The sequence below is a fragment of the Camelina sativa genome, chromosome 12 (assembly GCF_000633955.1).
Source record: "Camelina sativa cultivar DH55 chromosome 12, Cs, whole genome shotgun sequence".
Taxonomy (NCBI): Eukaryota; Viridiplantae; Streptophyta; class Magnoliopsida; order Brassicales; family Brassicaceae; genus Camelina; species Camelina sativa.
In genome coordinates this window covers 30,769,839-30,794,927 of record NC_025696.1, presented here as the reverse complement: position 1 = coordinate 30,794,927, position 25,089 = coordinate 30,769,839, and the positions used below count along the sequence as shown (strand labels likewise).

Genomic DNA, 25,089 nt, shown 5'->3' with positions numbered 1-25,089 from the left:
CGTGACATTGTTTCGAACTTAAATGGCCATGCCTTAAAGGTGATTTCTCTGCTTACGTTGTTGCTTCCTTCTTCTGCCAGAAGCATTTTGTCGAACATCTTGTAGGCATCAAAGTCCAGCTTACCATAAAGATGATATATTTTAGCTTGAATCGAGGCAAAGTCAACTCCAATGTTGCAATCCATTCAGTTTCACCTAATGAAACGTGGAATCCTCAACAAAACACATTGTCACGTAACGTTCGTCGGACCGAGCTCACGACGCACCACCATTGTTAAAAAATCTGGTTTTCTACTTTCAAGTTTATCACTGTTCGATATTTGTTATCGTTTAGTCGGGTTCAGTTCGGTCCAGGGTATCAGTAGGTTTAGATTTGTGTATATAGTTGTGCTACTTCTGTCGAGCTGAAGTAGTTGTGCTACTTAGATTGGGTGTCAGTCGGGTTCAGTTCGGACCATATTCTCATGATAGAAAAGAAGAGATGTAGCAACTTTCAAAATGGAAAAAAAGCTTAACAATACCTCATCTATTTTTAATTTGGAAGTTTAATACCTAATCTTTTTTGGTTGGAAGAAAAATACTCATTTAATTAAAACGTGTGATTTAATACTTAAACTAATAAATTTTGTTAGTTTTATACTTACGGTTTTTTGACAAAAATAAAATTCCATTTTTACCCTTACGATATCAATTAATAATTAATTTTAAATGACATGGTATTAATTTATAATTTTAATTGAATTAAAATTAATAAAAAGAAATATTAAATAAACTTAATTTTTATTCAAATAAACCTATAAATTAAGAAAAATTCTTGGGTTTACAAAAGAGTGATTAGAGTTTAGATTTTACAATTAAACGAAATTATATGTCAGTTTGGGTTTACAAAATAGTGGTTAAGGTTTAGATTTTATAAATAAACAAAATTATATGTCGGTTTGGGTATACAAAGAGTGGTTAGGGTTTAGATTTTACAATCAAACAAATTTATATGTCGGTTTGGGTTTATAAAAGAGTGGTTAGGGTTTAGATTTTAAAATTAAAAAAAATTATATGTCGGTTTGGGTTTATAAAAGAGTGGTTAGGGTTTAGATTTTACAATTAAACAAAATTGTATTTCAATTTGGGTTTATAAAAATATGATTAGGGTTTAAATTACATAATTAAACAAAATTATATGTCGCTTTGAATTTATAAAAAAGTAATTTAGATTTACATATTATAATTAAAAACTATAATATAATGTTTAGAATTAATAAATTTAAAATTGAATGATATACAGATTTTGTTTCTTTAATTAATAATTTGTTTCCTTAATTAAGTGGGGGTTAATCCAAGAATTGTCTATAAATTAATACCAAGTCATTTAAAATTAATTATTAATTAATATAGTAAGAGTAAAAATAAAATTTTATTTTTGTCAAAAAATCGTAAGTATGAAACTAACAAAATTTATTAGTTTGAGTATTAAATCACACGTTTTAATTAAATGAAGTATTTTTCTTCCAACCAAAAAAGACGAGGTATTAAACTTCCAAATAAAAAATAGATGGGGTATTTTTAAGCTTTTTCTCCCTTTCAAAACTCCATAAGTAAAGATTGTTCCATTTAATGGCATTTTTTCAAGCATATGGTCTCCTAGATAAATATAACTTCTTGCCCTTCTCTTTCTTACACTGCTGTACTACAAACTTCTAACATGTTGTTGAAATAAATGAAATGCCTGTATCATGTTGTGAGCTTCATTTGAGAAGTAAATTTGATTTGAGCCATAGTATCTAGATCTATAGATTCAGGAACAGATGTAGAAGTTGAAAACTCATATTTTATTTTTTACCCTTATGTAAATATATGACTGTCATATACAACAACAGATATGTAAATGTTTGGTATATATATTATGATACTCTTGTTCGTATTAAGGAGGCTGCTTGTTTGCTGAAGAAGATGAAGCAGGAGGAGGGCCAGGGTTGCGTGGTGGTGGGAAGAACGGGAATGGAGGAAATGGAAAGATTGATGGAGGTGGAGGAGGGGGAGGGGGAGGTGGCGGTGGTGGATTTAAGCCTGGAAAGATCGGTGGCAGTGGAGGAAAGATAGACCATGGCGGAGGAGGAGGAGTTGGAAGAGGAGGACGAGGCTGAAATGGATTTGGAGGGAATATTGATGGAGGAGGAAGAGCTGGGGGTGGAGGAGGCTTAGGAAATAATGGAGGGAATAACGATGGAGGAGGAGTGGGAGGAGGCTGAGGTGGACGAGGCTGAAATGGGTTTGGAGGGAATATTGATGGAGGAGGAGCGGGAGGAGGAGGCTGAGGAAATAATGGAGGAAATATCGATGGAGGAGGAGCAGGAGGAGGCTGTGGAAATAATGGAGGGAATATTGATGGAGGTGGAGCACGAGGAGGCTGAAACGGGTTTGGAGGGAATATCGAAGGTGGCGGCGGCTGAAATGGGTTGGGTGGGAAAATTGAAGGTGGTGGTGCAAACGGGTTTGGTGGAAAAATGGAAGGTGGCGGTGCAAATGGGTTAGGGGGAAAAATCGACGGTGGTGCAAATGGGTTTGGAGGGAAAAACAATGGAGGTGGGAAAAAGAACTTCTTGTCTATTGGGTTCTTGTTTGTGTTTGCGTTGTTTGGTAGGTGTCTTGGTGATGTCTTCTGTTTGTGTCGATGATCTCTTCTTCTTGCTTGCCTAATATGTTTCAGAATCCGTCGAGTCTTTGCACATCTCACCTCAGAGAAAGGACACAAAACTTGAAATTCTCTGTGATGACCTTTTGTCTCCTTTCTGAACCTTTGTTGTTGTGCTTGTCTGAATTTGCAATTAAGCTCACCTTCACATATCCACAAAGAAGAAGACAAAAACTTCTCAAAATAGAAAAGAGAAAAGTTTCTAAATACTAAAACCAGTTTGTGGTGATGATGATACCTGAGACTGAGAAGAGGTTCTTGTTGTTACGATGGACAGTGTCAGGTAGAGTTGTAGCCACTGAAGAATAATTACTACTGAATGTTATGGTTGAGGCAATGAAGATGAGGATGAGAAGAGGAGACATTTTGGAGCCCTGCGCCTTTAGAGTTGAATGTGGTTTTGTTTTTACTCTGATATTATTATAAGACACTGAAACCTGCTTCTTCAAAAAGTTATTTTGTTCTTTTCTGTCCCGTGATTCAACAACATTATTGATTTCAGTTTCTGGGAACACAAAGAACAAAATAACAAAACCTTGGTATTTATTCTTTTGTTTTTTTTTCCTTCATTCAGACGATTTATTCTTTTGTTTATGATATATTTTTCTCTAATTTCTCATAATTGATCTTTAAACATTAAAAAAACTGGTAACTGATTCTCTAAATTTATAGATCATATATCTTGAATTTCGATTTGGTAACTTCACTGGACTAGATAATTCCATTACTGTCCGTGTTAAAACCAACAGAATCCAATCTTCACGAGAGTTTAATGTTCAAGAGTATTCCTCAAAACCCTCACGACCGTGACTTGTATACACAACAAGAAGTAGTTGGCAACACAGTCTTTATCTCTCAAACATTCACATTCAAAGATTGAAGCTAAAAGAAGGGCTTACAATGTTGCAGAAACCTGATTCATATTAGCTAACAATGTATGAAACACAAACCTCGTGATACAAGACTGATTAAGAGAATCAGAAAAACGGAGATACTTGATTAAAAACCCACAAAACACAAATGGCGAAACACATTAGTTTCCCGCAATGATGTAAAAATATAACCTGAGGAACTATAACGACGACACACAAAAAGAGAAGAAGAGTTACCATTTTCTTTACAAACTGCACATCGAGTTTTCCCACTTTGCATACATTGTTGTAGAAGATCAGTTTCACTAGTGTGTATAATGAGAATTGAGCGGGCCACGACAGGGTTTTTTACGTTCTCAATGATTCTTTATCGTAAAAGGCAAGAAGCTGTTTGACATGGTTTTGCCAAGCTGCAACACTTTGACCATCTACAGTGACCCAATCAACAACTGTTGCTGCAGGCTGTTCCCACCATTCATCGAGCTGCATTAAATACACAAACAAAAATGTTATCAAGCTTCGTATGTGAAAGGGTGTGCCGAAGAATTAAAAAAAAAAAAAAGAAGGTAAATAAGGATTTTAGTACAATATATGACAGACAACTAAAAGACTAGAAAACATAAACTTGATTTGCGCAATCTTGTAAACCATTGTCCAGTGAAAGTTAAATTAACTAGTTATAATGGAGACTAAATTAAAAGGTAAGCTTAAAGAGCACCAACTGTAAGAAGGATCTCAAATCCCAAACACAAACCAAAATTCATTTAAACACGGCCAGGCAGATTTTATGCTTCTCATTTTATGGTTCAGACAAGCCATACTTTGGGAGCCATATGACTTAGAACGTCCACATGAAAATGCATTAAGATGGTCACCATCTGTACTATATTATGCATAACAAACAAGAATTTTAGTTAAAATTAGTTTCATACCAAACCCCTGACGTATTTGCAGTGCTCAGAGGAGGCTTGAGCATTCTGGACTGCAGTCCTAAGTTCAGGCAACCATTGGTCCGATATTGTATTCTCTTGCTCAGAAGCGAGATCTAGGCAGTAATTAGTTGTTCTGCATACAAAATACATAGTTAGTACAATGAAAGTTTACATAGGAATAAATAAATACCGATATCGGTGGCCTGTGTATGCCAAAGTACAGAGGAATACGTCTTACCTTTCATATTTTTGCTGCGCGCGGAAAGCATGATCTAACAGAGAATGACCACTTTCAACTAGATCCTGTCGTATATGGACCAAATCGATTGCCTTTGCTAAGTCTTCTAAAACACATGCTTCAGAACCACGAACCCGTAAGCAGAACTCAAGAGACTCTAAAACTGAGGCCAAACTTGCATCTGAACCCTCCAGACCTATTTAAGAAGCAAGAATATTCATTATAATCAAACCCTACTAAGAAGCCACTAAAACATTGTGGCCTATGAAAGGATTTCATATCAGGGAACACTTTCTATGCTTGAAACCAGCAGCAAATCTATGTGGCTATTCTAGCATACATCAATCTACGTGGTAGGTTGATGAACCAACAGTGCTAAGAACAAGTGTTTTCGATGTTTGTTTTATTTGATTTTGCATAGCACTGAAAGACACTTTAATTCATGAGACAATGAGCAATGGTTTCCAATAGGAAGCTCTTTCAAACTGGTATGGTTCAATACACATGAACCTTTCCAGAGGGATGAACTGTACGTCATTGGGTATTTTTTTTTTCTAAAAAGAAGAAAATTTCACCTGCAGGATATTGAAGGGCAGCAGAAATGCGACATATAGATGGAATTGCTGATGGATCTCTTGCACCTGCTCTTGCAGTTAATAGAGCAGCATTCTTCTCTGCATAGGCAACAGCTTCAGGTCCTGTTGATCCATTAGCTCCCATAGACTCTAGAAGTCCCTGTTGAAGAAGATTTTCATATAAATGAACAGAATCGAGGCATTTATCTATATACAAGTTTGCTAATTTGAAAGAACACTAAGTCTTCTATTTTCACATTCCGTTACACCTATGAGACCAGCAAAAATGTTGCTTGAAGCATATTCCCAATGTTCTTCTATGATGCATGATTATTTGACTTACAGACCAAAAGAACCTTGAGGCTTGAACATATACCACACATTTCTATATGCAACTTCTGTTATTTGTGTATTGTGCAACAAACATCAGTCTTCAGTTATCAGTCAAATATATATCTTCCGATTGAACTTGTATCTGGCAGAAATTGCTAGAATGTCATCTGACAATTTACATACCTGGGGAGTAGCCGGAAGCATATAGAGAGAGTTATCAGGACTTTGAAAGAAAGCAGACACTTCTTTCTCAATAAAATCTTTTGCGCTGTTTGAAATGTCCACAACAACTTCACTAGCTGGAATTACAGTTCCTGCTGCATATTCCCTTGCAGCGAGGGGTTGCTGATTCCAGAATGCAACAGCATCCTATATAAAAAAAGGTCAGAGTATTGCCTATAGTAATTATCACTTAACAATTTAATGAAAGAATCAGTTGGGATATTACCATGTTGGCCTTGAGAAGAGTTGTATATATGGTTTCAAGTTCGGATCTGCGAGCATCAAATTCCTCAATTTTCTTCCACTTCTTTTTCAAGGAATCTTCGGCTTCTTTTCGTTCTGAACATAATTTGTTTAGCCGTTGTATTTCAGATAACAGTGTGTTTAAGCTAGCCCTCAAACCAGCAGCTTCTCTTTCCTTTCCCCATACATCCAACTGCAAAAGAAAAATTGGATAGCTTGTTCAAGCAAATATATCTGCATGTATATTAAACATACAATGAACTTTCATGATAACTGAGAATCAGTTATGCAGTGCCTGCTACATGACATACATAAAAGTATTGTGATTGTAGAATTGTACAAGAATATAATTATTCTTCTAAGATTCAAGTGGAAGGAAAAAAACTAAAGAAATCAAGGGAATCTGGCATCTACCTCAAATTGCCTAAGATTGCTACCATTCTGTGTTGTGCCTCCAGAAAACGAATGTGAAGCTGCATCAGCACTTCCATGCAAACGGTTGATAAATTTGTGGCATAAATCACGAGCTTCGGCCGCTTTGTTAAGTGCATCTTCAGTAGCCAAAAATTGTTGAACATGCGCTTTCTGGAAAAAGTAGCACAGGTGAAAGGTAAGATAAACAGACTTTAAAAATATGGCCGTACAGTGCAACACATACAAAAACAACAGTGGAAGACCAAACCAAATATCTGTCTGAATTTAACATTTTCTTAACTTGAATAACTCTCCTTTCACTGTATGTACAAATTAGAAGAAGAACCAGCAAAACTAGACAAAGAAAACAACCTGCCGTTCAAGGAGCTGGTTGTTAGATCCTTGGAAATGTGTGTCTGTGCCTATATTCCCATTACCATTAAACTGATAACTCAAAGGCGAGCTCACATCAGAAGAAGAATTGTCTGTTACCCGGTTGTTCTCAAACTTATACCTGTAAATAGATTGACATCCAATTGCTTATGTTAGTCCAAAGCAACCCTGGAACAAGAACTTAAGAAAGCAGATATGACTCATTTGGTGAAAACTGAAAACTTGATATAAGATAGAGATACAATAATCATTGATCAAACATAACTTAAAGGAAGCCCAGGAACAGCTCATATTGACCAGATCAAAATACGTTTCAATAGAAGTTAGCTGCAACGAAATCAGAAAGTACTAGATTGCTATATGAGTTTCATAATCTTCCGCATCAGTCTCAAGAGAATTAGCAAAAAATAGCATGCAAGGTGCATTTGAGTGAATCACACACTACAGAATCAGGAGTACACAATAACAGTGTGGCATAAGAGGGAAGTCAGAAGACACCTTAACATTTCAGCATCTGCTCTGACATCAATCTTCTCCATCTCTCTGGATATCAGGGTCTTAATACGTAAAGTGTATGCAGCGATAGCCTGAAGCAGCAGAGGAGGACCCCTCAGGGAATTTACTANAAGTTAGCTGCAACGAAATCAGAAAGTACTAAATTGCTAGATGTGTTTCATAATCTTCCGCATCAGTCAGCAAAAATAGCATGCAAGGTGCATTTGAGTCACACTGCAGAATCAGGAGTACACAATAACAGAGTGTGGCATAAGAGGAAAGTCAGAAGACACCTTAACATTTCAGCATCTGCTCTGACATCAATCTTCTCCATCTCTCTGGATATCAGGGTCTTAATACGTAAAGTGTATGCAGCGATAGCCTGAAGCAGCAGAGGAGGACCCCTCAGGGAATTTACTATAACAGTTTTCATCTCATCAGTTATTTCTCCATCATATTCAAAACCGAGCTTGGCTGTTTCCAGCTCAGGATGTGAACAAATTCCATTTCCTTCGTATGCAGGGAAAGAGTTACGTATTCTTTCAATCATGTGTGATGCAAGCAAATCACAAACTATTCTGATATTTCGCTCTCGGGTTGTTTCCATGAGAATGACATCATCTGCAGACTTAGTTCCTTTGACAGTGGAATAAACAGCTTCCCTCTCACTGTTAGCACTGAGGCTGCTTGACACTTCATTCGACGAATTGACAGACCGTTTTGCATCATTTGCTTGATTAACGTAGACTTGTAGCCTTTTGTGATACTCTGCAAATATTCTCGTTGCTTCGTCGCATTGTTGATCATAAGCTTCCAATAATGCTTGCCTGTGTCTGAAAAAAGGAAACAAAAAAAACTCACCAAACAATTTGAAAGATAGACTGAGCATAACAGAAACAACGATTTCCATTGTTGTATCAGCAGTTTCAATGCATTTCAACAGAGCGATGCTGTTGATAAAGCTTCATGACAGGGGAAAATAGAAAATTAATATCATTAAGCATGGATACAAACTTAAGAATGGTTGATGTGGCATATCCATGAAACCAAAGCAACACAATAGCCTGAAGAAATCTCATATATTCCATCGTAGAGGTATATCAAGATTCTTGGAGAATCAACATGACCTAAAAAGAAAAATTTCAGGGCTATATATATATACATGACTGCTTTAATCACAGAGAACGAAATCGAAACCAGCTAAACATGGCACAGACTCTAACTAGCTAAACATGACAAAGATAAAAAGCTATACTTATAACGGTTCTGTTGGGGACATAAGACTAGTGATAAAAACGCATAGCCACAATCAGAGAAAGCTAAGTGGTGCAGGTTTTTTCTATTGTATTCTCTTACAAGTGAGAAGCAAAGTATTGAAACACTGTATCCAAAATGAAGATTTAAATCAAACCTGTAATTTGCTCTTTCGTCAAGCATCCTTTTCCGTTCTGCTTCTTCTCTAGAGACCTCCAACATTCTAGCTTTCAAATCTTTTCTTTGCCTCCTCACTATGTTCCTCAATCTCTCCACCTCCTTTGCAGCTAATTCCCTTTCCTGCAATGCAGCCTCTCTACCCTCTGCATAACTCGAACTCTCCCCAGTCACTGTCTTTTCCTTCCGCCGTCCTTTTCCCTTACCCTCCTCCTTCACAGGATTCGCAGAACTCCCAACGCTTGCAGCATTACTACTTCCTCCATGAACTGTAATGTTCCGCCTAATTCTCTCCACTGTCTTCTCCGATTTCACTCGGTTTATCAAAAAATTCCAAACAGGTATCATATTCCCTCTACAAATCTTCCTAATAGCATCAATGGAAGGAACATGAGACTTGCTTGATCCACTATACGGACCTAATTGCCTGTACCCCATCTCCTTCTGTAACCATTCTAGTATCGCCTCCGGTGTCGGAGCTGAACTCGTTAAACTCTGCATTCTCTCTACAACTACAAATACCTAAAACCAATCCCTCAAATCTTCACGAAACTTCCGAAATTTCTACTCATGCTTTCCGTCTTTTTGCTCAAATCCAAAACAGAAACGTACCGAAACACCTAGGTTACTCAAATCGAGTACGTACACATTTTTTTAACCTATTCAATTCGAGAAATGTAGAAACAATCAAGCGAACTGAATAATCCGATGAACTCGGTAGGATGAAAAAGTACTATACGAACAGATCTGGAATTACGAAGACTAATTCTCGCCGGTTCCGGTGACGGTAAGAGGAAGACTATGACGGAGAGATGGATCTGGATAGAGAGATTTCAAAATTGAAGGTCCCGCTTGTTTGTTTATTGGATTTTTCCAATTCCAAGGGAATCAAACTCGAATTTTTTCTGCAAGTGTGTCGTCGACTGTTGAAACTTGAAAAATTAACCGGGTTAGGATTCGGGTATTAGGTGTATCCGGGTCGGACTGTGTAATTTAAAAAACAGATGGGTCAAAATTAAAGTAGCTTAAAGTATAATTCAAAACTATAGGGTCAAAATTGAATTTACAAAATATGAAAGGGACATATTTCCGGAAATTTATGTTTTTCCTGGTTAAATTTGCCGATCAAAAACCCTCAGGTTCCTAGGGTTTTGTTTGTTTCACAGTCTCAAATCGGAAAATTTTGAAACTATGACGACGGAGCTAGTAACGCCGGGAGATGTAATTGGGAAAGCGACTGAGTTTAAAGCCGGAAAAGGAGCTTACGTCAACGACACAACCATCTACGCTTCCCTCACAGGAACTCGTCGGATTGTTTCTCCTCTTCCCGAATCACTTGACCAGGTTTCGTGCTTTGTTTCAATTTTTTTTTCAAGTGATTGATTCCTCTGTTACATTAATATAGCTTGCTGAATCCTCTGAGAAATTAAAATCGTTGGATTGTTGATTGTAATTGAAATCAAAATCGTTGGATTGTTATACTTGTTTTTGTGATTATTTATTGATATATATATATATAACTTATTGGATCATCAAAATGGCAAAGCAGAGAGCTGTTGTGGAAGTTACGGGTCACAAGGCACATGGTCCTATACCAGAGCCTGGTTCTGTTGTCATAGCAAGAGTGAGTTTTGTACTTGTGGATTCATTGATGTTCATACTAAGAAAATAAGTAATTTTGGAACTCTGATTCTCTGTTATTTTTTGATAGGTGACTAAAGTTATGGCTCGGATGGCTGCTGTTGATATCTTATGTGTTGGTCCAAAGGCCGTTCGTGAAAATTTTGCTGGCGTGATCAGGTTGGAATTTCTCATGCTTCTATGGTGTTGATTTGGTTTTGTTTTATGTGTTGATCTAACTTGTGTTTGCTCTTTCAAAGGCAACAAGATGTTAGAGCAACAGAGATTGACAAAGTTGACTTGCATCAGTCTTTCCATGCTGGTGACATTGTTAGAGCTATGGTTGTATCCTTTGCACACCTAAGATTTCTTACTTACTGTCTATTAGTATCTGGTACTTTTTACAGTTTAGGGGTCGACCAGTGCTTAAACATTTCTAGGATTTGTTACCTTGTGCCATCCAGTTACTCTTTTCACTCACACATCTTGTTGTATAATGTAATTCGAATGTAGCGTAGTTGTAATCTATAATAGTATATGATGTTTTAGGGAATAACATCTGAAGTTTCCTTAACTTTGGACTCTTAAAGCTGTCTCTTGGTGATGCACGGGCATACTATTTGTCGACTGCTAAGAATGAACTTGGTGTGGTCTCAGCAGAGAGTGCTGCAGGTATATTCTTTTATTTTCCTACTCTTGGAAACTATTAAGTCTATAGCTGAGCTGTTCACATATCAAAGTGTATACATTTCCAACTTGTAATTTACTTCTTTTGGCACTTATATGTCATGAAGTTAATTTCCTTTTGAATGATCATAGTTAACTTCCTTTTCGTGGTCTGGTGATTGATTGTGCAGGCGAAACAATGGTTCCTATAAGTTGGACGGAGATGCAGTGCCCCTTGTCAGGCCAAACCGAGCAAAGGAAAGTTGCCAAAGTGGGTAGTTGAACTTCAAGGCGATACTTGGCTCCTCTTCACATATTGTGGTGTGGTCTTTGTGAGATTTTATTACAATTTTGACTATCAATCAGGTGTAGAGATAAGTTTAGATCCACTTGACCTTATCAAGGTTGGCACATTCATGATACTATATTAATTAGGGTACTTACAAGTTGTTAAACTCAAAGACATTTTGTTGTTAGTGACTATTTCAAAAATTTGTGTGTTTATGTTTTTGCTTCTTGGTAAAAGAAAACAGTTGATTTTAAAGTTGAACACAAATCCACAACTCCAACTATGTAAGTAAAATTAAAATACCATTTGATGTCGCGACATTTAAATCTTTTGAGCTGGCACAAATATCTTGGTGAATTGTTCAGATGTGAACTTAACAACACTGACTGCAAAGAGAACTAGTGAATGATAAGAGAGAGTGTAGAGTCAAAATTAGGGTAGCTTAAGCTTGTAATCAAACATTTAGGGTCAAAAGTAAAAATAAGTAAAATTAAAGGGACTGTTTCTGGAAAATTTCTGTATTTTCCTGGTTAAAAGTTCGACCAAAAAGGTATGGATGAAAAAGGAAGAAGAAGACAAAGACGAGAAAGAAAGAAAGAAAGAGAGAGAGAGAGGAAGGATCGCTATTATTCCGGGAAAATCATTCTGCACTTTTTAGAAGAGAAACCTGAAAAAAATCTTCAATTTTTAAAGAATTAGTCAACAGATTAATTTTAATTAATTACCCGGAGATTTCCTGGGGGTTTGTTTTTTCTCATTGCTTCTGGATTTTTTCTCAGGCTTCTCTATCTCAAAAGGTGCTCATCGATTCCTCTGTTTTTTTTTTCTACTTCTTTTTAAAAATTGTATTTGATGATCATATGATTTGATTGAATACCATTCATTACTGATGATCATCTAATGTTTCATCGGTTTCGAAAAACCCTTCTTTGATAAGCTTCTGATGATTCCTTCATATTTTGGTTTCATCTCTCTGATTTATGCTTTTTTTTCTCAAAGGTTGATGCTTTTTTTTTTCTCATACATTAAAGAACGAATCTTTTTTTTCCTAAAACTTGATTTTTCTAGAACTTGTATTAGCAGGTTGCCTGGTTTCATTTGGTTTTTAGAAATGTAAAATTTTGATATGTTTCTTCTATTACAGGTGGTGATTCGACTGTAAGAACAAGAGTTTTGCAGTTTAGAAGAGAGAGAGAGGATTCTGGTTTGCGGGAGCTAGTGAAAAAAAAAACTTCTGTGAAATTGGGGTTCCTCTCTCATTCTCTGTAAAATTTGAAAACTTGAGGTTATTGAGTTTGTTGAAGATATGGGTGCTTTCTGTTGTTGCTTTCAAGTTGATCTCTTTGAGAGTTATGTGAATCCAAACACTTCCATGACTAGGAGGAACTGTCCATGTCTAAATTGCTTCCTCCAGAGTTTCATGGGTTTGGTATGTTCTTTCCACCTTCTTCATCAATTAAGCAATGATACATCAAAATCATTAATATCTTCTCATGCTTTGGTAGATATGAACTCTGGTTTTGCTGAAACTTATGGTCTACCTCTTTTTTTTTGTGTAGTATGCATCGTTATTTAATAGAGGGGGAATGCATCCGATACCTTCAACCGTCGAGACTGCTACAGTGATGAATTCAACAACTGCACTTGATGACTCTCTGTCTAATGTGTATCATTCTCCTCCAAGACCATTGCCTTACGATGCTGATCCTAGGTATTTTCGTCTTGTTAAGGGCTCTAGCCATTCAGGTGAAGAATCACAACCATTAAGAGGTGATACTGAAATGAGTTCTGAAGCTTTGGGTGGTGGAGGTAAATGGAGTAAGTCTGATTGTGAAGATGGTTCGAAAGAATTGTATTCTAAAGGTTCATCAACCATTGCAAAGTCGAAAACAGTGCCGGGGATTGAAAATTATTACGCAGAATCGGATGATGAAGATATTTGTCCAACCTGCCTTGATGGTAAAACTAAGACACTAGTTTGATGCTGTTATTATTCTCTTTGAACTCATCATATGCAGTTTTGTTTAGCTTATTACCGCGTGATAAGGAGTGTGTTAGGTTGTTAGTATATCTTTATAAGTTGCTTTCATGGTTCCATTTCTTGATTTAATGCTCTCCTGAGTAATTAGGCCATCTCAGGATAGTTACGTTAAAGTTCTTAGAATGGAATTATGTAGATAACGAAATCGTTGCGAGTGCTTTGATGCAATATTGGTTTCAGAATTCTTTGTTTTACAATGTGCAGATTACACCCCGGAGAATCCAAAGATAATAACCAAGTGTTCTCACCATTTCCACCTTAGCTGTATCTATGAATGGATGGAGAGAAGTGAAACTTGCCCTGTCTGTGGAAAGGTAACTCGTCGCTTTCTTACAAGTTTTAAACTTCAAATTTGGTTAAATGTTACATCAGTCTCCTTCATAGATATTAAATGTGCATCATTTTGTATTAGAATTTCTCTACTCCATTTTAAGCATTAACATTTATTGCATCCATAAGTAGACTGGTCCTGAGATCCAAAAAAAAAAAAAAGAAAAGAAAAGAATGGACTGGTCCATTTCTCATACTATTCTTGGTCATATGAACCATGACATAAATTAACATTTTGGAGTTAATGCATCTTTAGCTAATTTTTTTCCAACCTAATCTTTCAGGTGATGGCATTTGATGAAAACGAAACTTCTTAGCATTGTAATAAAGGCTTCCTCAAAGAACAAAAAAAGGAGTTGAGTCTTGCTCTATAGAATAAACAGAGAGAAATCACTTGTACATAAAACTTTCTGTGAATATCCAGATGCCTTTGACAGTAAATATGAGAATTGTGTGATATCTCCTAATATTATAGACTCATATATATATATATATATCATTATTTATCTTCAAAAAGTTTATTGGAATGAAAAAAGTATGAATCTTTCAATCACTTTTGTTTTCATCTGAATATAAATGATAAACATATATGGCTTATCAACCCGAAACAATATTTTTATTTCTGAAATCAGAGCAAGAAGAAGAACAAGGATGAACGTTGTGTTTCTATTCAACTTCTTTGAATTTATTAGACAATCCATCAAAGACCTAATTTGTATCACTACACCAGCTTATTGAAACACCACATTTGTATTATTACACCAACTTATTGAAACACACCAAATTTGTATTATTACACCAACTTATTGAAACAGTAAAAAACGCAAAGCTCAAAGAAAATAAACACAGTCTCCATGGACATTAAAAGCTTCAACAACTCTTGAGTTCACTGTTTGTATTTCAAGCTGAGGCCGCTTTAAACGCATTCTGGAATATCTCGGGCGGTTGCGCACCACTCACTTTCACCTTCCCGTTAATCTGAAAAAAGAAAAAAAACAGTACAAAGTAAGGATACAAGACTACAAGGACACATTAAAAATGGCGGTCTGTTTCACTCTGTACTAGAGTTTTGCCATGATCTTATAAAGGCCAATCGATATGTAGCGCGTAAACTTACCGTATAATTTGGAACTCCACTGATATTTTGTGAATACTTTGCCAGCTCTTCTTTCACCTTTCATTATAAAAAAAAAAAGTTAAGAACACATCATTCAACACATTTTCCTACAGAACAAACACTAATAATCACATGATTCAAACACACCTCTGTGACTCCAGTGTTGGGGTCTGAGAGTAATTCTTCTGCTCCTTCTATCCCAACCTTGTTAGCCGTATCAACCAAAAACTCCCTGAATTCATCCGCAAGGTTATGTCCAGTTAACGTCTAAGGCTTATCTATCCCAAAACAGTACAAAGTAAGGATACTTAAAGGCTTATCTATCCCAAAACAAAACTGTTTTACATATTTTTTTTGGGATAAGAGCTTTGTGTTTAACACCTGTCACCAATGAACTTTCCCTGCGTGAAGTAACCGATAAACAATTCCTCAACAAGTTCATGTTGTTTCTCCGGCGCTTGTTTACCGGCATAATGTATAAGTCTATGACTATCCAGACTGTTTCCACTGTTCTTATAAACAAAAAAACATTTAGACAAAATAGACAAAAGATATCTCTCTTCATTGTTGATAAACTAAAAGAAAATATCTTGGTGCTTACGTGAGACCGGATGTGTCAAACTCTAAGCCAAGACCTTTAAAGACCTGTAGTGAAATGAAAGATTATCTCAAGATTGTCTCAACAAGAACATAAGCTACGTTAAAGAATTGGTAAGTTAAATAATAACCTTGGTCATTTGTGCGAACATTCCTTCATATCTGTTTCCATATTTCTGTCTATAAAACTCTTTCTTACTCACACCTTCTTTTGGTGCAGATGGATCAAGAAAAAACGGACGCCATCGGATCTACGTTTATTTTTCAAGAGACAAGTACTGTCACCATCTCAATCATTCTTCAAGTAAACGAAATATTAGAGAGTAGTGAGAGGTAACCTCAAAGTTGTATCGATCTTTAGATGCATCAATGGCTTTGTCAAGATTCTTCTTTCCCACAAAGCACCATGGACACACTGAATCCGAGCTTACATCAATTTGAATGAGCTTTTTCGATGCGGTATTGCTCGTAGACTCAGCCATTAGGAGTTTCTCTGATCAAATTCAATCACAAAACACATAAACCAATGGATCCATTAAACTCAGAAAAACATGAAAGAAACTTGATCTTCACTTTTAAGTCAACAAGGGCACTTGAAATCATCTTATTCACATACAAAGATTATCTAAAACTCCTAGATTATAATCAAAATTTGACAATTCATTGAGAATTCATTAAAGTGAGAAACTGGAAAAGAAAAAAAACTTGATCTTCATTATCAGGTGGATCCAAGTATTGGAACTACATAACTGTTCTATCAATACTAGTCACATCAAAAGTTTCATTTCAAAACTTGCCTATATGAAAATTCTTAGATTGGACTCACCAGTCCAAGAATTTTGGACTCAGACAAAAACTCTCTAAATCCACCCTATTTTATAGTTCTGACAGTTCTTTAATCAAACAAGAAATTGAAAAATTCAACTCTTAAAAAATTCTCCAAGAAATGAGCTATAACGCTTAATTTCAAAGATTATTTGGATGAAATCTCAAAGATTAGAAGAACGATTCATATCCTAATTGTACAAATCTAACGCATATATGTGTAATATATGATCTAAAATGATTTTCATAGTTTACCTGGAAAAGATTGGAGGAAAGAAGATGCAGGTGAACCTCTAATGGAGAGACAAGTACGAAACATAATCTCACCAACCATGCACGCACGATGATGATATAGCACATTCTCCCCTACTTTTCTACATTGTCTTGTATACTCTTTTGACTAATCCGTATGAAATATACTTTCAACATCTTTCTTCTATCTTTCTTGACTGATAAATTGAAATGAAAATGATGGTTAATTTGACCAAACTAGAAAAAAAAAATTCACAAAAAACAATTTTTAAAATTATTTGCAATGATTGTAGCACTTAAGCAAATGGCCCATTAGCTCAGTTGGTTAGAGCGTCGTGCTAATAACGCGAAGGTCGCAGGTTCGAAACCTGCATGGGCCAATTTTGAAAAAACAAATTCTTTTGATGAATTAATTGTAATTTGTAAAAATGTTTCTTTTTTTTTCCTAGAATAGCTGGATCGCTATTTTTTTTTTTTTTCTTTAACTTATCCACTAGACGATCTCTTTCTATTAAACAAGTCTTTTAACAATGTAATTTTGATTAACTCACTGAAGAAGACAAATCCTTCTACAATGTTAATTGAATAATCCTATTGCAGTATCACCATTCATGATCTCATAAATGTTTATGATACGTTTCCCTATATTGTGGTTGCAGCTTAGTTAATCTCGTTGACTTTTGATAAATAGCTGTTGTACAAAAACATAGCATATTTTACCAAGTATATCCCAACGACCAAAACTTTTTAAAACTATACAGCAACATATAAATTGTATGACAAGTCCTTGTGGCCGAATAGTATGTATCAATGTTGTTGTTGTGTCATAATCTAACTTCAACTTTAATTGTGTATACTTAAATAGAATAAAGATGTTCTACATTACAAACTATCATTAGCGATCCCATGAACATAATTTAAAGGACGTTTTAAGGTCTAACATTTTTATAGCTTTCTATTTGTTATCTAATATACTTTTCTATCTAAAAAATTGCATTATAACCCCAATCAATGCCCTAATTGCTTTCTCTCCCAGGCACAAAGCCCGAGACAGCCGCTCGCCGAGGAGATGATGTCTTTCTTCCTCCGTTGTTCTTCCCCGCTATCCTCGTCGCTTAATCGGAGTTTCTCTCGCCTCTCTCGGGTCCAGCTAAGGACTACGAAGATCCGTTTTCTTATTTACGTCGGCAGATCTACGACGCCGGCGAACCTTGTTTCATTCCCATGACTTGGGTACAGCTGCTTTTGGTGGGTTTCTCATGTCCAGGGCCACCAGATCTGGTGCCGCGGGTGAGCGTTTTGTCTCCTCCGGACCCACCAGAACCTCCAGATCCGCCAGACCCTCTCGTCAAGATAGCTTCACCTCAGTCGTTGTCGTCATTTGACTCGCATTTTCTTCGCCTCCGCCTCTCAGCCGTATCCCCACTGAAGGTGTTCATCTATCTCAGTGGCCCTCTTGTTTGGGACTGGCCCATTGTCTTGGTTGCTGAATCAATTGTCTTCTCAACCTCGCCATCTTTGTTTCTCGAGCAGTTTGACACGTCCTCTTTGATTAAGGTTGGTCGCTCTTCCGTTTCTCTATGTTTCAAGGTTGGAACTCTCAGATACTTCTCTGTTTTTGCTGGATACTTCTCTTGCCCTCCCTTGGCTGCGGTGAAGACTAGTTCAGATGAATTAGACACCATATACTTCTCCGGCTTCACCGGTTCTTCCCTCTCCCTATTGTCTCAGATATATGGAACTAGTTTCCATTCTAGAACCACTTTTGTTGGTTTGTTGTCTGACCATTTATAAGGGTGTCAATCGGGCTGGCCCAGCCCGGCCCAGCCCAAAAACCGTAAAGCCCGCATATGTTTGAGCCCGGCCTAAAATATTTTCGAGCCTATATTTCAAAGTCCAAGCCCGAGCCCGGCCCTAACAGGGCTACAAGGCTTTTCGGGTTTTTTCGGGCTTATGTTAGAGATCGAAAATTTAAACTTATAAGCCTTAAAAAGCAGTGTAAAGGTACACTATAAAACAAATCAATCAAAATTTTAATAACTCATCTATATTTACTACAACCAAATTAATTTACAAGAAAAATTTTAAAACTAAATAAAATTTTAATACTTTAACCAAATAAAACAATATATAATTTATATAAAATATCCTAGATAACATTTTTTAAAGTATTAAATAAGGTTATTAAGTAAATATGAAAACTATGATTAGAGTTTAAAACTTTATTTACAATAAATCATTAATCAAATATTGCAATCAAACAAAAATGTTAACACAAAAGTACAAAAGGCTTTTCGGGCTGGCGTGAGCCCGGTCGGGCTAAGCCCAAAAAACCCTATAGCCCAAACGGACTGAGCCCGTAAGGCCCGATTTTTTCTGGACATATATATTTATGCCCGAGCCCGGTATTTTTCAGGGCCGGGCTGGACTAGCCTGCGGGCTTTGGCCCTAATTGACATGCCTAACCATTTATGTCTGAGTTTGCTCACTGGATACTTCTCTGGTGTTCTCGTGTTTGCGTTTGAGGCAGAGCCAGTCTACGGCGTCTCCTCTGTTGGCTCATGTTTTTCCAAGTGCTAGCAGAATTTGAGAGAGTGACCTTGCTCAAATCTCCCCCCCCCCCTTCGTGGGAGAATCATTTGAGAGTGTTCTTGTTTTAATGTCACAGTGTATGGTGACTACCTTCTCCCCAGTCGAGTATTCTGTGTTGAATTCTATCACTTTCACGGGCAAGCTTGTGTTAGTTAGATTTGATACTTCTCTTGGACCCTATCAATCTTCCTCAAGCTTGTGTCTCTATCTTTATCTTGTATTGGTTCAAACTGCTTTAATATCCAAGCTGTCAATTCGGGTCTGTCTGAATGTGTTCTTCATCTATCTTGTATCTTTTTAGTTTAATTTAAGGAATTGGGTGCACAAAAAAAAAAAAAAAATCCCAAATCAATCAATAAATATGTTTCCATATGCACACGTTGTCATGGAAGACACATCTGTAAAGATGAAACATTTGAAAAATGGAGATCATTACTAGGAAGAGACTACACATTTGGGGAAAAAAATTAGGCAAGCTCCGGCCTCTCAGCCTAGATCATCAAAACTGCGCTTTGTTTGTGGTATGGATCAGATGTGTTTTGGTGAGATGGTTAGTTTATAGTGGATAGCTTATAATGGATAGTCATGTATGGATCACAAGAGAAGAAAATGAATCATCCATTTCTAGCTAATCTACACATCACAATTCACAAACTCAATCTCCCTGCTAACATATGTAAGTGCATTTGGATATGAATCAGATCTTTAAACATTCCAATGAAACCAAAATTATATTCATAAGATAGCTCTATTACTCATAATTGCCACAATACCCACATGCTTCTCCATATCCATATCCATTAGTGGTGAAGAATCTGGTTATGGTGATGTTTAAGTAGGTTACGGTGATGAGTTGGTTAAGGAAAAAGAAGATTCCAAGCTACTATTCTCTAAAACTTCTTCTCTGATGAAGTTTTTTGATTGTTAACTTATTAATGGTGAATTTGTAGGTGGATGTTGATGGAAGAATTTTGATTTCATATGAGATCTTGATGCCTTCTTTGTCGAAGCTACACCAAATCAGATCTATCTTAATTCAGGCTGAAGGCATTTGCCGGATGTGTCCGCTATGAAATCTGGAAAAGAGAGTGTTTGTTGATGATGACGATGAAGGAGAAACGAAAAAGAGAGAGAACTTACAATTTTTATTTTATAGAAAGAGAGAAAAAAATAAGTGACTAAAGAGAAAGAAAAAGATAAGAAAAGGAAAGAGACGACAAATAATTTTTTTTGGTGCCTTTGAGTTTGTTTTGTAAGAATGTGGGAAAAACGGCTTTTTCATACCTGGACAATTCCAATATGTTTGATTAATACATCGGACTATTGGGTATGCGGAAACATACATTGAATTTTAAAATATTTAAATTACATACCTGGAATTACGATTTTGTGCTTAATTATACAAAAACGTGGTTAATTAGTAACTCTGTTAATTTTGCCGTTAGGCCAATCTGACGTGGAATCCACGTGTGAAGAAAAAACCAAAACAATGTCGTTTTAGTCGTTCAAACAAAATAAAAACAATTGTAGATGCCTGGTCTCGAACCAGAGAATATTGACGATTAGAAGAACTACTTAACCGCTAGGACGATAACAACTTTTACATGTTGACAAACAAAACAACTAATAACGACCTTTATGTTCTAATAAACAAAGAATTATATATTTTGTGTCTTTTTCCTTTTCAATCGATTTAGATCCAGTTTTTTTTTTTTTTTCTCTTTTTACTCTTTAGTTTTCCCAGATCTTTGTGGAGGGCCCGAGTTATCGATGGAGTAGCGCTTGGCTTCTCTTCCGTGGTTACTAGTTGTGGTTATTTGTGAATCAGATCTGTGGGTATTTGGGAATTTGTTTTCTTCTGAAATCTGAAAATTTAATTGGAAACAAAAACAAGCTTGACCATATGGATTTAGTAGCCCTAATTCATTTTCACCCTCCGTCTCTATCTTCATTTTGGTAGTTCTCAGTGCAGCCACCTCTGAAAAATAAAGTGAGAAAAGGTCGGCCATGGAGAAATAGGAAAAGGAGAAGAAGAAGAAACACAAAATACGATATATTAAAGTTTTGTTTACTAAAAGGCAATAAATGGTTAATGTCATAGCGGTTAAGTATCTTGTTAGATACTGAGCGGATGCAGGTTTGAATCCATGGTATTACATTTTTTATTATTTTGTTCGAACGACTAAAACGACGTCGTTTTGTTATTTTGTCACACGTGGATTCCACGTCAGATTGGTCTAACGGTGAAATTAACAGAGTTACTAATTAATCACGTTTTTGTATAATTAAACACAAAATCGTAAATTCAGATATGTAATTCAAATATTTTAAGAGTCAATGTATGTTTTCGCATACCCAATAGTTCGATATATGAATTGAACATACTGAAATTGTCCAGGTATGGAAAAGCCGTTTTCCCTAAGAATGTGATAGGCAAAATAGTCACAAAAATAATGAACAGTAGTCAAAAGTGATGGAAAAATAGCAAAAATTATGTCAAATTGAAAGAAGTATCTTACAAAGTAGGTGTGAGCAAATCTCTCTGGTTATAAAAATCAAGTGTTTCATTATGACCGGCTCTGCTTGGATTTGGCTCTTTTTAACTAGAGCAAATCAGTGTAGGTTTAAAAAAAAATATATATTATTGATATAGTTTTTTTACAATGGTTGATACATTCGTGTCTTATCATGTAAAAAGATAATCAGACAGACTATGTTTACTTTATCAAAAGGAAAAAGGGAAAAAAACTTTATAAATACCTCATCTATTTTATTTGGATAAATAATACCTTATCTTTTTTTTTCTGGAAAAATAATACCTCATTTTATTAGTTAATGTTGGTTAATACTTCAACTTTTAAATGTTGTAAGTTTTATACCTAGCATGTGTATTATTATTTGAGAATTACAGACCTTAAAAATATTATACTCCCTTCGTTTCAAAATATAGGATGTTTTAACTAAATCATGCAGATTAAGAAGGTTTTACTTTTAACAAGTTCAACCAATCAGAAACAATACTGCATAATATAAAATATTAAAATAATCTAAAAGTTGCATAGAAATTTAAAAACATCCTATATTATGAAACAAAAAAAATTTCTAAAACATCTTATATTTTGAAACGGAGAAAGTATTATTTTCTCTTTACGTATGATATATAAATTATTATTGAAAGATAGTAATTACTATAATTATTTTCTCTTTAATTACTACCTTTCAATACTCAAATTTGGATTAAAAGCATTTGATTCAATTTATGAAACATCAAATTTATTATCTTTTTTGATCATGTTATAAACTATTATTTCACTTTCATTTTTTTTCCTCTTTTAAACTTTATAAATACAATTATATAAATTCTGTTTTATTCTACTATGAATTTAAAATTTACTTCTGAATTATTTATTACCACTAATAAAAGTTTTACAGTATTGTTTTTTCTTATTTTAACATTTCATTTATTTTATATTATGTATTTTTATTTATTTAACATAAATATGCACTACATGAATATTTTAAAGTTATTTTAAATAAAAGATAATGTGACTTAGGTGGATGCTTAGCTGGCAGAATGAGAAGAGAGAAAAACTAACTTTATAAATATAGATAGATTCACATATTAATTTCAATTTTTTGATATTTTTGAAATTAATCACAAATTAATGTTACTTTATAAATATAGATAGATTCACATATTAATTTCAATTTTTTTGGATATTTTTGAAATTAATATTAAGTTAATGTTAAATATAGATCAATGCCTTTTGACAATTTGACTGATTTATAAGCCAAAATAGACCTCTCCCACAAGCGATAGGTGATAGGCGATAGGATATATGAGGTGTGCAAGATCAGACACTAAGGTTTTTTTTTTTTTGTTGACAAACTTTGGTAACTTCCATTGCAAATTGAGGTAAAATATCCTCTGACATTCTAACCTGAAGTGCACATTATTCATATATTCTTTTATAATTTTCAAATTATTATTATACCACCATAACCATAGTGTGTGGAGGGAGCATAATTTTTTAACCATTTCAAACATCAAGTTCATCAGTTATACGGTTAACACCTATACTTATCTATAAATTGAGATCTATGTCTTATAACTTTATCATCATCTCTCCAGAAAACCTTAAGAAAAACCTTTCAACTAAATATAGAACCATGAAGAATCTCTCACTTCTTGCTGTTCTATCAATCTTGGCTATTACACTTTCACTAACCAATGCTTCGGACCCAAGCTCTCTTCAGGACTTCTGCGTCGCCATCAACACCCCAGCAGATGGTGGTATGTACATGTTTACTCCCTAATCATTTTAACTATATATATTTTTTTATAAATTTAATTGATTGTTTGGAAAATGCATTACGTTTTCTTACACTCTTTTTATTTGGTTATAAAATGTTCAGTCTTTGTGAACGGAAAGTTCTGTAAGGACCCAAAGCTCGTCACTGAAGAGGACTTCTTCCGGGGAGGGCTCCACAAAGCAGGAACACCTAATGCAAAAACTGGGTATGCTGTGACACCCGCCAATGTTAACCAGATTCCAGGGTTAAACACCCTTGGAATCTCAATGGCCCGTATTGATTACGCAGTTAACGGCCAGAACCCACCTCACACCCATCCACGCGCCTCGGAGATCATGTATGTCGCACAAGGAACGCTTCTAGTAGGGTTTGTCACGTCAAACCCCGAAAACCGCCTCTTATCTAAAGTACTCAACAAGGGTGATGTGTTTGTGTTTCCAGAGGGACTCGTTCATTTCCAAGCGAACGTTGGGAAATATCCCGCGATTGCATTCGCTAGTTTAAGCAGCCAACACCCCGGTGCCATCACTATTGCCGACACCGTGTTTGGGTCTAACCCAGCAATAGACCCGAATGTTCTTGCGAGGGCGTTCCAGTTGGATGCTAGGACTGTCATGGATCTACAGAATAAGTTTAAAAAATAATAACATTGTGCTTTTGAATTACTTTCATTTTTATGTACCTTCATCTAAATAAGGATCTTGCATTATCCGCTAATCATAATATNACACGAGAAAACTTGATAAGGTCCCTCCTGGTCTAAGTATGGACCAGACATCATATATAGCGGAATGGTCTGATTATGTGATATAAAAAAAAAAAAAAAAAAAAAAAAAAAATTGTACTCGAAGTTTCATTTTGGAAATTCACAAGAAGGATTCTACTTGAACAGAATTACATAAAAATGTCCGGCCCACAGAAAAAGAAACTGAAGCAATGGATTAGGGTATCCAAAATTTTAGTACTTTTTTTAGTAAACTTTTTATAATAATTATGGCCTTGAATGGTTGGTTGGTACGCTCCAGATCGGACTAAAATCGGACCATTCCGCAAATTTTCTATTATTCACACACTTGTTTGATAAACTTCATACCATTGTCGGACCAAATGCAGACCAATAAAATACATGATAGTATGGAGTGAACTGTAACTTCATACTGAAATATAACTATTTATCTGCATTTTTCTGGTCTGCTTTAAAAATGCTTCATACTTCAGTATGGAGCAGAGCATACCAAATTACTAGTATGCATTGTTTAGTATGGAGTGTATGAACCAACCATTCAAATCCTATATATGTTTAAACTCTAAGGCTTTTACAAAATGTGGGCTTTAATATAAGTACAAATCATAGTCTTTGAGGTTAACTGTTAGTTTTGGTTTTGATTTTTTTTTTTTTTGTTTTTTCTTTTTCTCTTTCGAGGTTAATTGCTTGGTTTGTTAAAACTATTAGATAAATCCTTTCATCAAATCTAATGCTTTGGCTTTCGTTTGTGTTAATAAAATTTTTAAAACATTTAACATAAAGTCTTATATACTAGAGAAATACCCTAAAATAGCACTAATTTAGGTTTTTCTTCCAAAGTTAGCACACACATTCAACTTTTCC

General features: G+C 35.4%; 6 protein-coding genes and 1 non-coding gene across 9 annotated transcripts; 4 read left to right on the top strand and 3 right to left on the bottom strand.

Moving 5' to 3' along the window:
• LOC104732951 (vegetative cell wall protein gp1) lies at positions 1,808–3,152 on the bottom strand. The gene is made up of 2 exons (XM_010452558.2): positions 2,928–3,152; positions 1,808–2,832 (listed from the first exon to the last, which is right to left on the bottom strand). The coding sequence occupies exons 1-2, from the start codon at positions 3,052–3,054 to the stop codon at positions 1,919–1,921; spliced, it is 1,041 nt and encodes a 346-aa protein (XP_010450860.1). The 5' UTR covers positions 3,055–3,152; the 3' UTR covers positions 1,808–1,918.
• Positions 3,537–9,770, bottom strand: LOC104732950 (AUGMIN subunit 5-like). Of its 2 annotated transcripts, XM_010452556.2 has the most exons (11): positions 8,818–9,770; positions 7,809–8,239; positions 7,410–7,518; positions 6,891–7,032; positions 6,519–6,689; positions 6,088–6,297; positions 5,823–6,008; positions 5,307–5,466; positions 4,732–4,927; positions 4,494–4,626; positions 3,537–4,044 (listed from the first exon to the last, which is right to left on the bottom strand). In XM_010452556.2, the coding sequence occupies exons 1-11, from the start codon at positions 9,336–9,338 to the stop codon at positions 3,910–3,912; spliced, it is 2,394 nt and encodes a 797-aa protein (XP_010450858.1). In that variant the 5' UTR covers positions 9,339–9,770; the 3' UTR covers positions 3,537–3,909. The 2 variants fall into 2 exon arrangements, with proteins under 2 accessions (XP_010450858.1, XP_010450859.1); XM_010452557.2 differs by lacking the exon at positions 7,410–7,518 and having other exon boundaries at positions 7,700–8,239; positions 8,818–9,338.
• On the top strand, positions 9,969–11,638 carry LOC104732949 (exosome complex component CSL4-like). Its single transcript, XM_010452554.2, has 6 exons — positions 9,969–10,181; positions 10,387–10,461; positions 10,549–10,637; positions 10,718–10,802; positions 11,048–11,129; positions 11,315–11,638. The coding sequence occupies exons 1-6, from the start codon at positions 10,029–10,031 to the stop codon at positions 11,404–11,406; spliced, it is 576 nt and encodes a 191-aa protein (XP_010450856.1). The 5' UTR covers positions 9,969–10,028; the 3' UTR covers positions 11,407–11,638.
• LOC104732948 (E3 ubiquitin-protein ligase At3g02290-like) lies at positions 11,980–14,271 on the top strand. Its single transcript, XM_010452553.2, has 5 exons — positions 11,980–12,209; positions 12,557–12,841; positions 12,972–13,371; positions 13,658–13,767; positions 14,068–14,271. Exons 2-5 carry the CDS (start codon positions 12,719–12,721, stop codon positions 14,098–14,100), a joined length of 666 nt encoding a protein of 221 aa, XP_010450855.1. The 5' UTR covers positions 11,980–12,209; positions 12,557–12,718; the 3' UTR covers positions 14,101–14,271.
• LOC104732947 (uncharacterized protein YwbO-like) lies at positions 14,442–16,734 on the bottom strand. The gene is made up of 8 exons (XM_010452552.2): positions 16,578–16,734; positions 15,836–15,990; positions 15,629–15,748; positions 15,502–15,545; positions 15,282–15,407; positions 15,048–15,132; positions 14,901–14,957; positions 14,442–14,761 (listed from the first exon to the last, which is right to left on the bottom strand). Exons 1-8 carry the CDS (start codon positions 16,654–16,656, stop codon positions 14,684–14,686), a joined length of 744 nt encoding a protein of 247 aa, XP_010450854.1. The 5' UTR covers positions 16,657–16,734; the 3' UTR covers positions 14,442–14,683.
• Positions 16,881–16,954, top strand: TRNAI-AAU. Its single transcript has one exon. It is a non-coding gene; the product is annotated as a tRNA-Ile (tRNA).
• Positions 22,958–24,200, top strand: LOC104732946 (putative germin-like protein subfamily 1 member 9). 2 transcript variants are annotated; one of them, XM_010452549.1, is made up of 3 exons: positions 22,958–23,032; positions 23,299–23,460; positions 23,583–24,200. In XM_010452549.1, exons 2-3 carry the CDS (start codon positions 23,337–23,339, stop codon positions 24,122–24,124), a joined length of 666 nt encoding a protein of 221 aa, XP_010450851.1. In that variant the 5' UTR covers positions 22,958–23,032; positions 23,299–23,336; the 3' UTR covers positions 24,125–24,200. The 2 variants fall into 2 exon arrangements, with proteins under 2 accessions (XP_010450851.1, XP_010450852.1); XM_010452550.2 differs by having other exon boundaries at positions 22,964–23,032; positions 23,333–23,460.

What these genes read in the sequence shown, in the direction of transcription:
- LOC104732950 (XM_010452556.2), bottom strand. Translation starts at nt 9,338, where the DNA reads ATGCAGAGTTTAACGAGTTCAGCTCCGACACCGGAGGCGATACTAGAA. An exon ending in TATAGTAAATTCCCTGAGGG is followed by an intron (nt 7,519 to 7,808) that starts GTCCTCCTCTGC and finishes ATTCCCTGAGGG; the next exon opens with GTCCTCCTCTGCTGCTTCAG. An exon ending in GCAAATACGTCAGGGGTTTG is followed by an intron (nt 4,045 to 4,493) that starts GTATGAAACTAA and finishes TATTTAATGCAG; the next exon opens with CTCGATGAATGGTGGGAACA.
- LOC104732946 (XM_010452549.1), top strand. Translation starts at nt 23,337, where the DNA reads ATGAAGAATCTCTCACTTCTTGCTGTTCTATCAATCTTGGCTATTACA. An exon ending in CAACACCCCAGCAGATGGTG is followed by an intron (nt 23,461 to 23,582) that starts GTATGTACATGT and finishes TAAAATGTTCAG; the next exon opens with TCTTTGTGAACGGAAAGTTC.
- LOC104732948 (XM_010452553.2), top strand. Translation starts at nt 12,719, where the DNA reads ATGGGTGCTTTCTGTTGTTGCTTTCAAGTTGATCTCTTTGAGAGTTAT. An exon ending in TTGTCCAACCTGCCTTGATG is followed by an intron (nt 13,372 to 13,657) that starts GTAAAACTAAGA and finishes TACAATGTGCAG; the next exon opens with ATTACACCCCGGAGAATCCA. An exon ending in CTTGCCCTGTCTGTGGAAAG is followed by an intron (nt 13,768 to 14,067) that starts GTAACTCGTCGC and finishes CTAATCTTTCAG; the next exon opens with GTGATGGCATTTGATGAAAA.
- LOC104732951 (XM_010452558.2), bottom strand. Translation starts at nt 3,054, where the DNA reads ATGTCTCCTCTTCTCATCCTCATCTTCATTGCCTCAACCATAACATTC. An exon ending in GAACCTCTTCTCAGTCTCAG is followed by an intron (nt 2,833 to 2,927) that starts GTATCATCATCA and finishes GGATATGTGAAG; the next exon opens with GTGAGCTTAATTGCAAATTC.
- LOC104732947 (XM_010452552.2), bottom strand. Translation starts at nt 16,656, where the DNA reads ATGGTTGGTGAGATTATGTTTCGTACTTGTCTCTCCATTAGAGGTTCA. An exon ending in AAGATCGATACAACTTTGAG is followed by an intron (nt 15,749 to 15,835) that starts GTTACCTCTCAC and finishes AAATAAACGTAG; the next exon opens with ATCCGATGGCGTCCGTTTTT. An exon ending in GGAAAGTTCATTGGTGACAG is followed by an intron (nt 15,133 to 15,281) that starts GTGTTAAACACA and finishes GGATGAATTCAG; the next exon opens with GGAGTTTTTGGTTGATACGG.
- LOC104732949 (XM_010452554.2), top strand. Translation starts at nt 10,029, where the DNA reads ATGACGACGGAGCTAGTAACGCCGGGAGATGTAATTGGGAAAGCGACT. An exon ending in AATTTTGCTGGCGTGATCAG is followed by an intron (nt 10,638 to 10,717) that starts GTTGGAATTTCT and finishes GCTCTTTCAAAG; the next exon opens with GCAACAAGATGTTAGAGCAA. An exon ending in ACATTGTTAGAGCTATGGTT is followed by an intron (nt 10,803 to 11,047) that starts GTATCCTTTGCA and finishes GGACTCTTAAAG; the next exon opens with CTGTCTCTTGGTGATGCACG.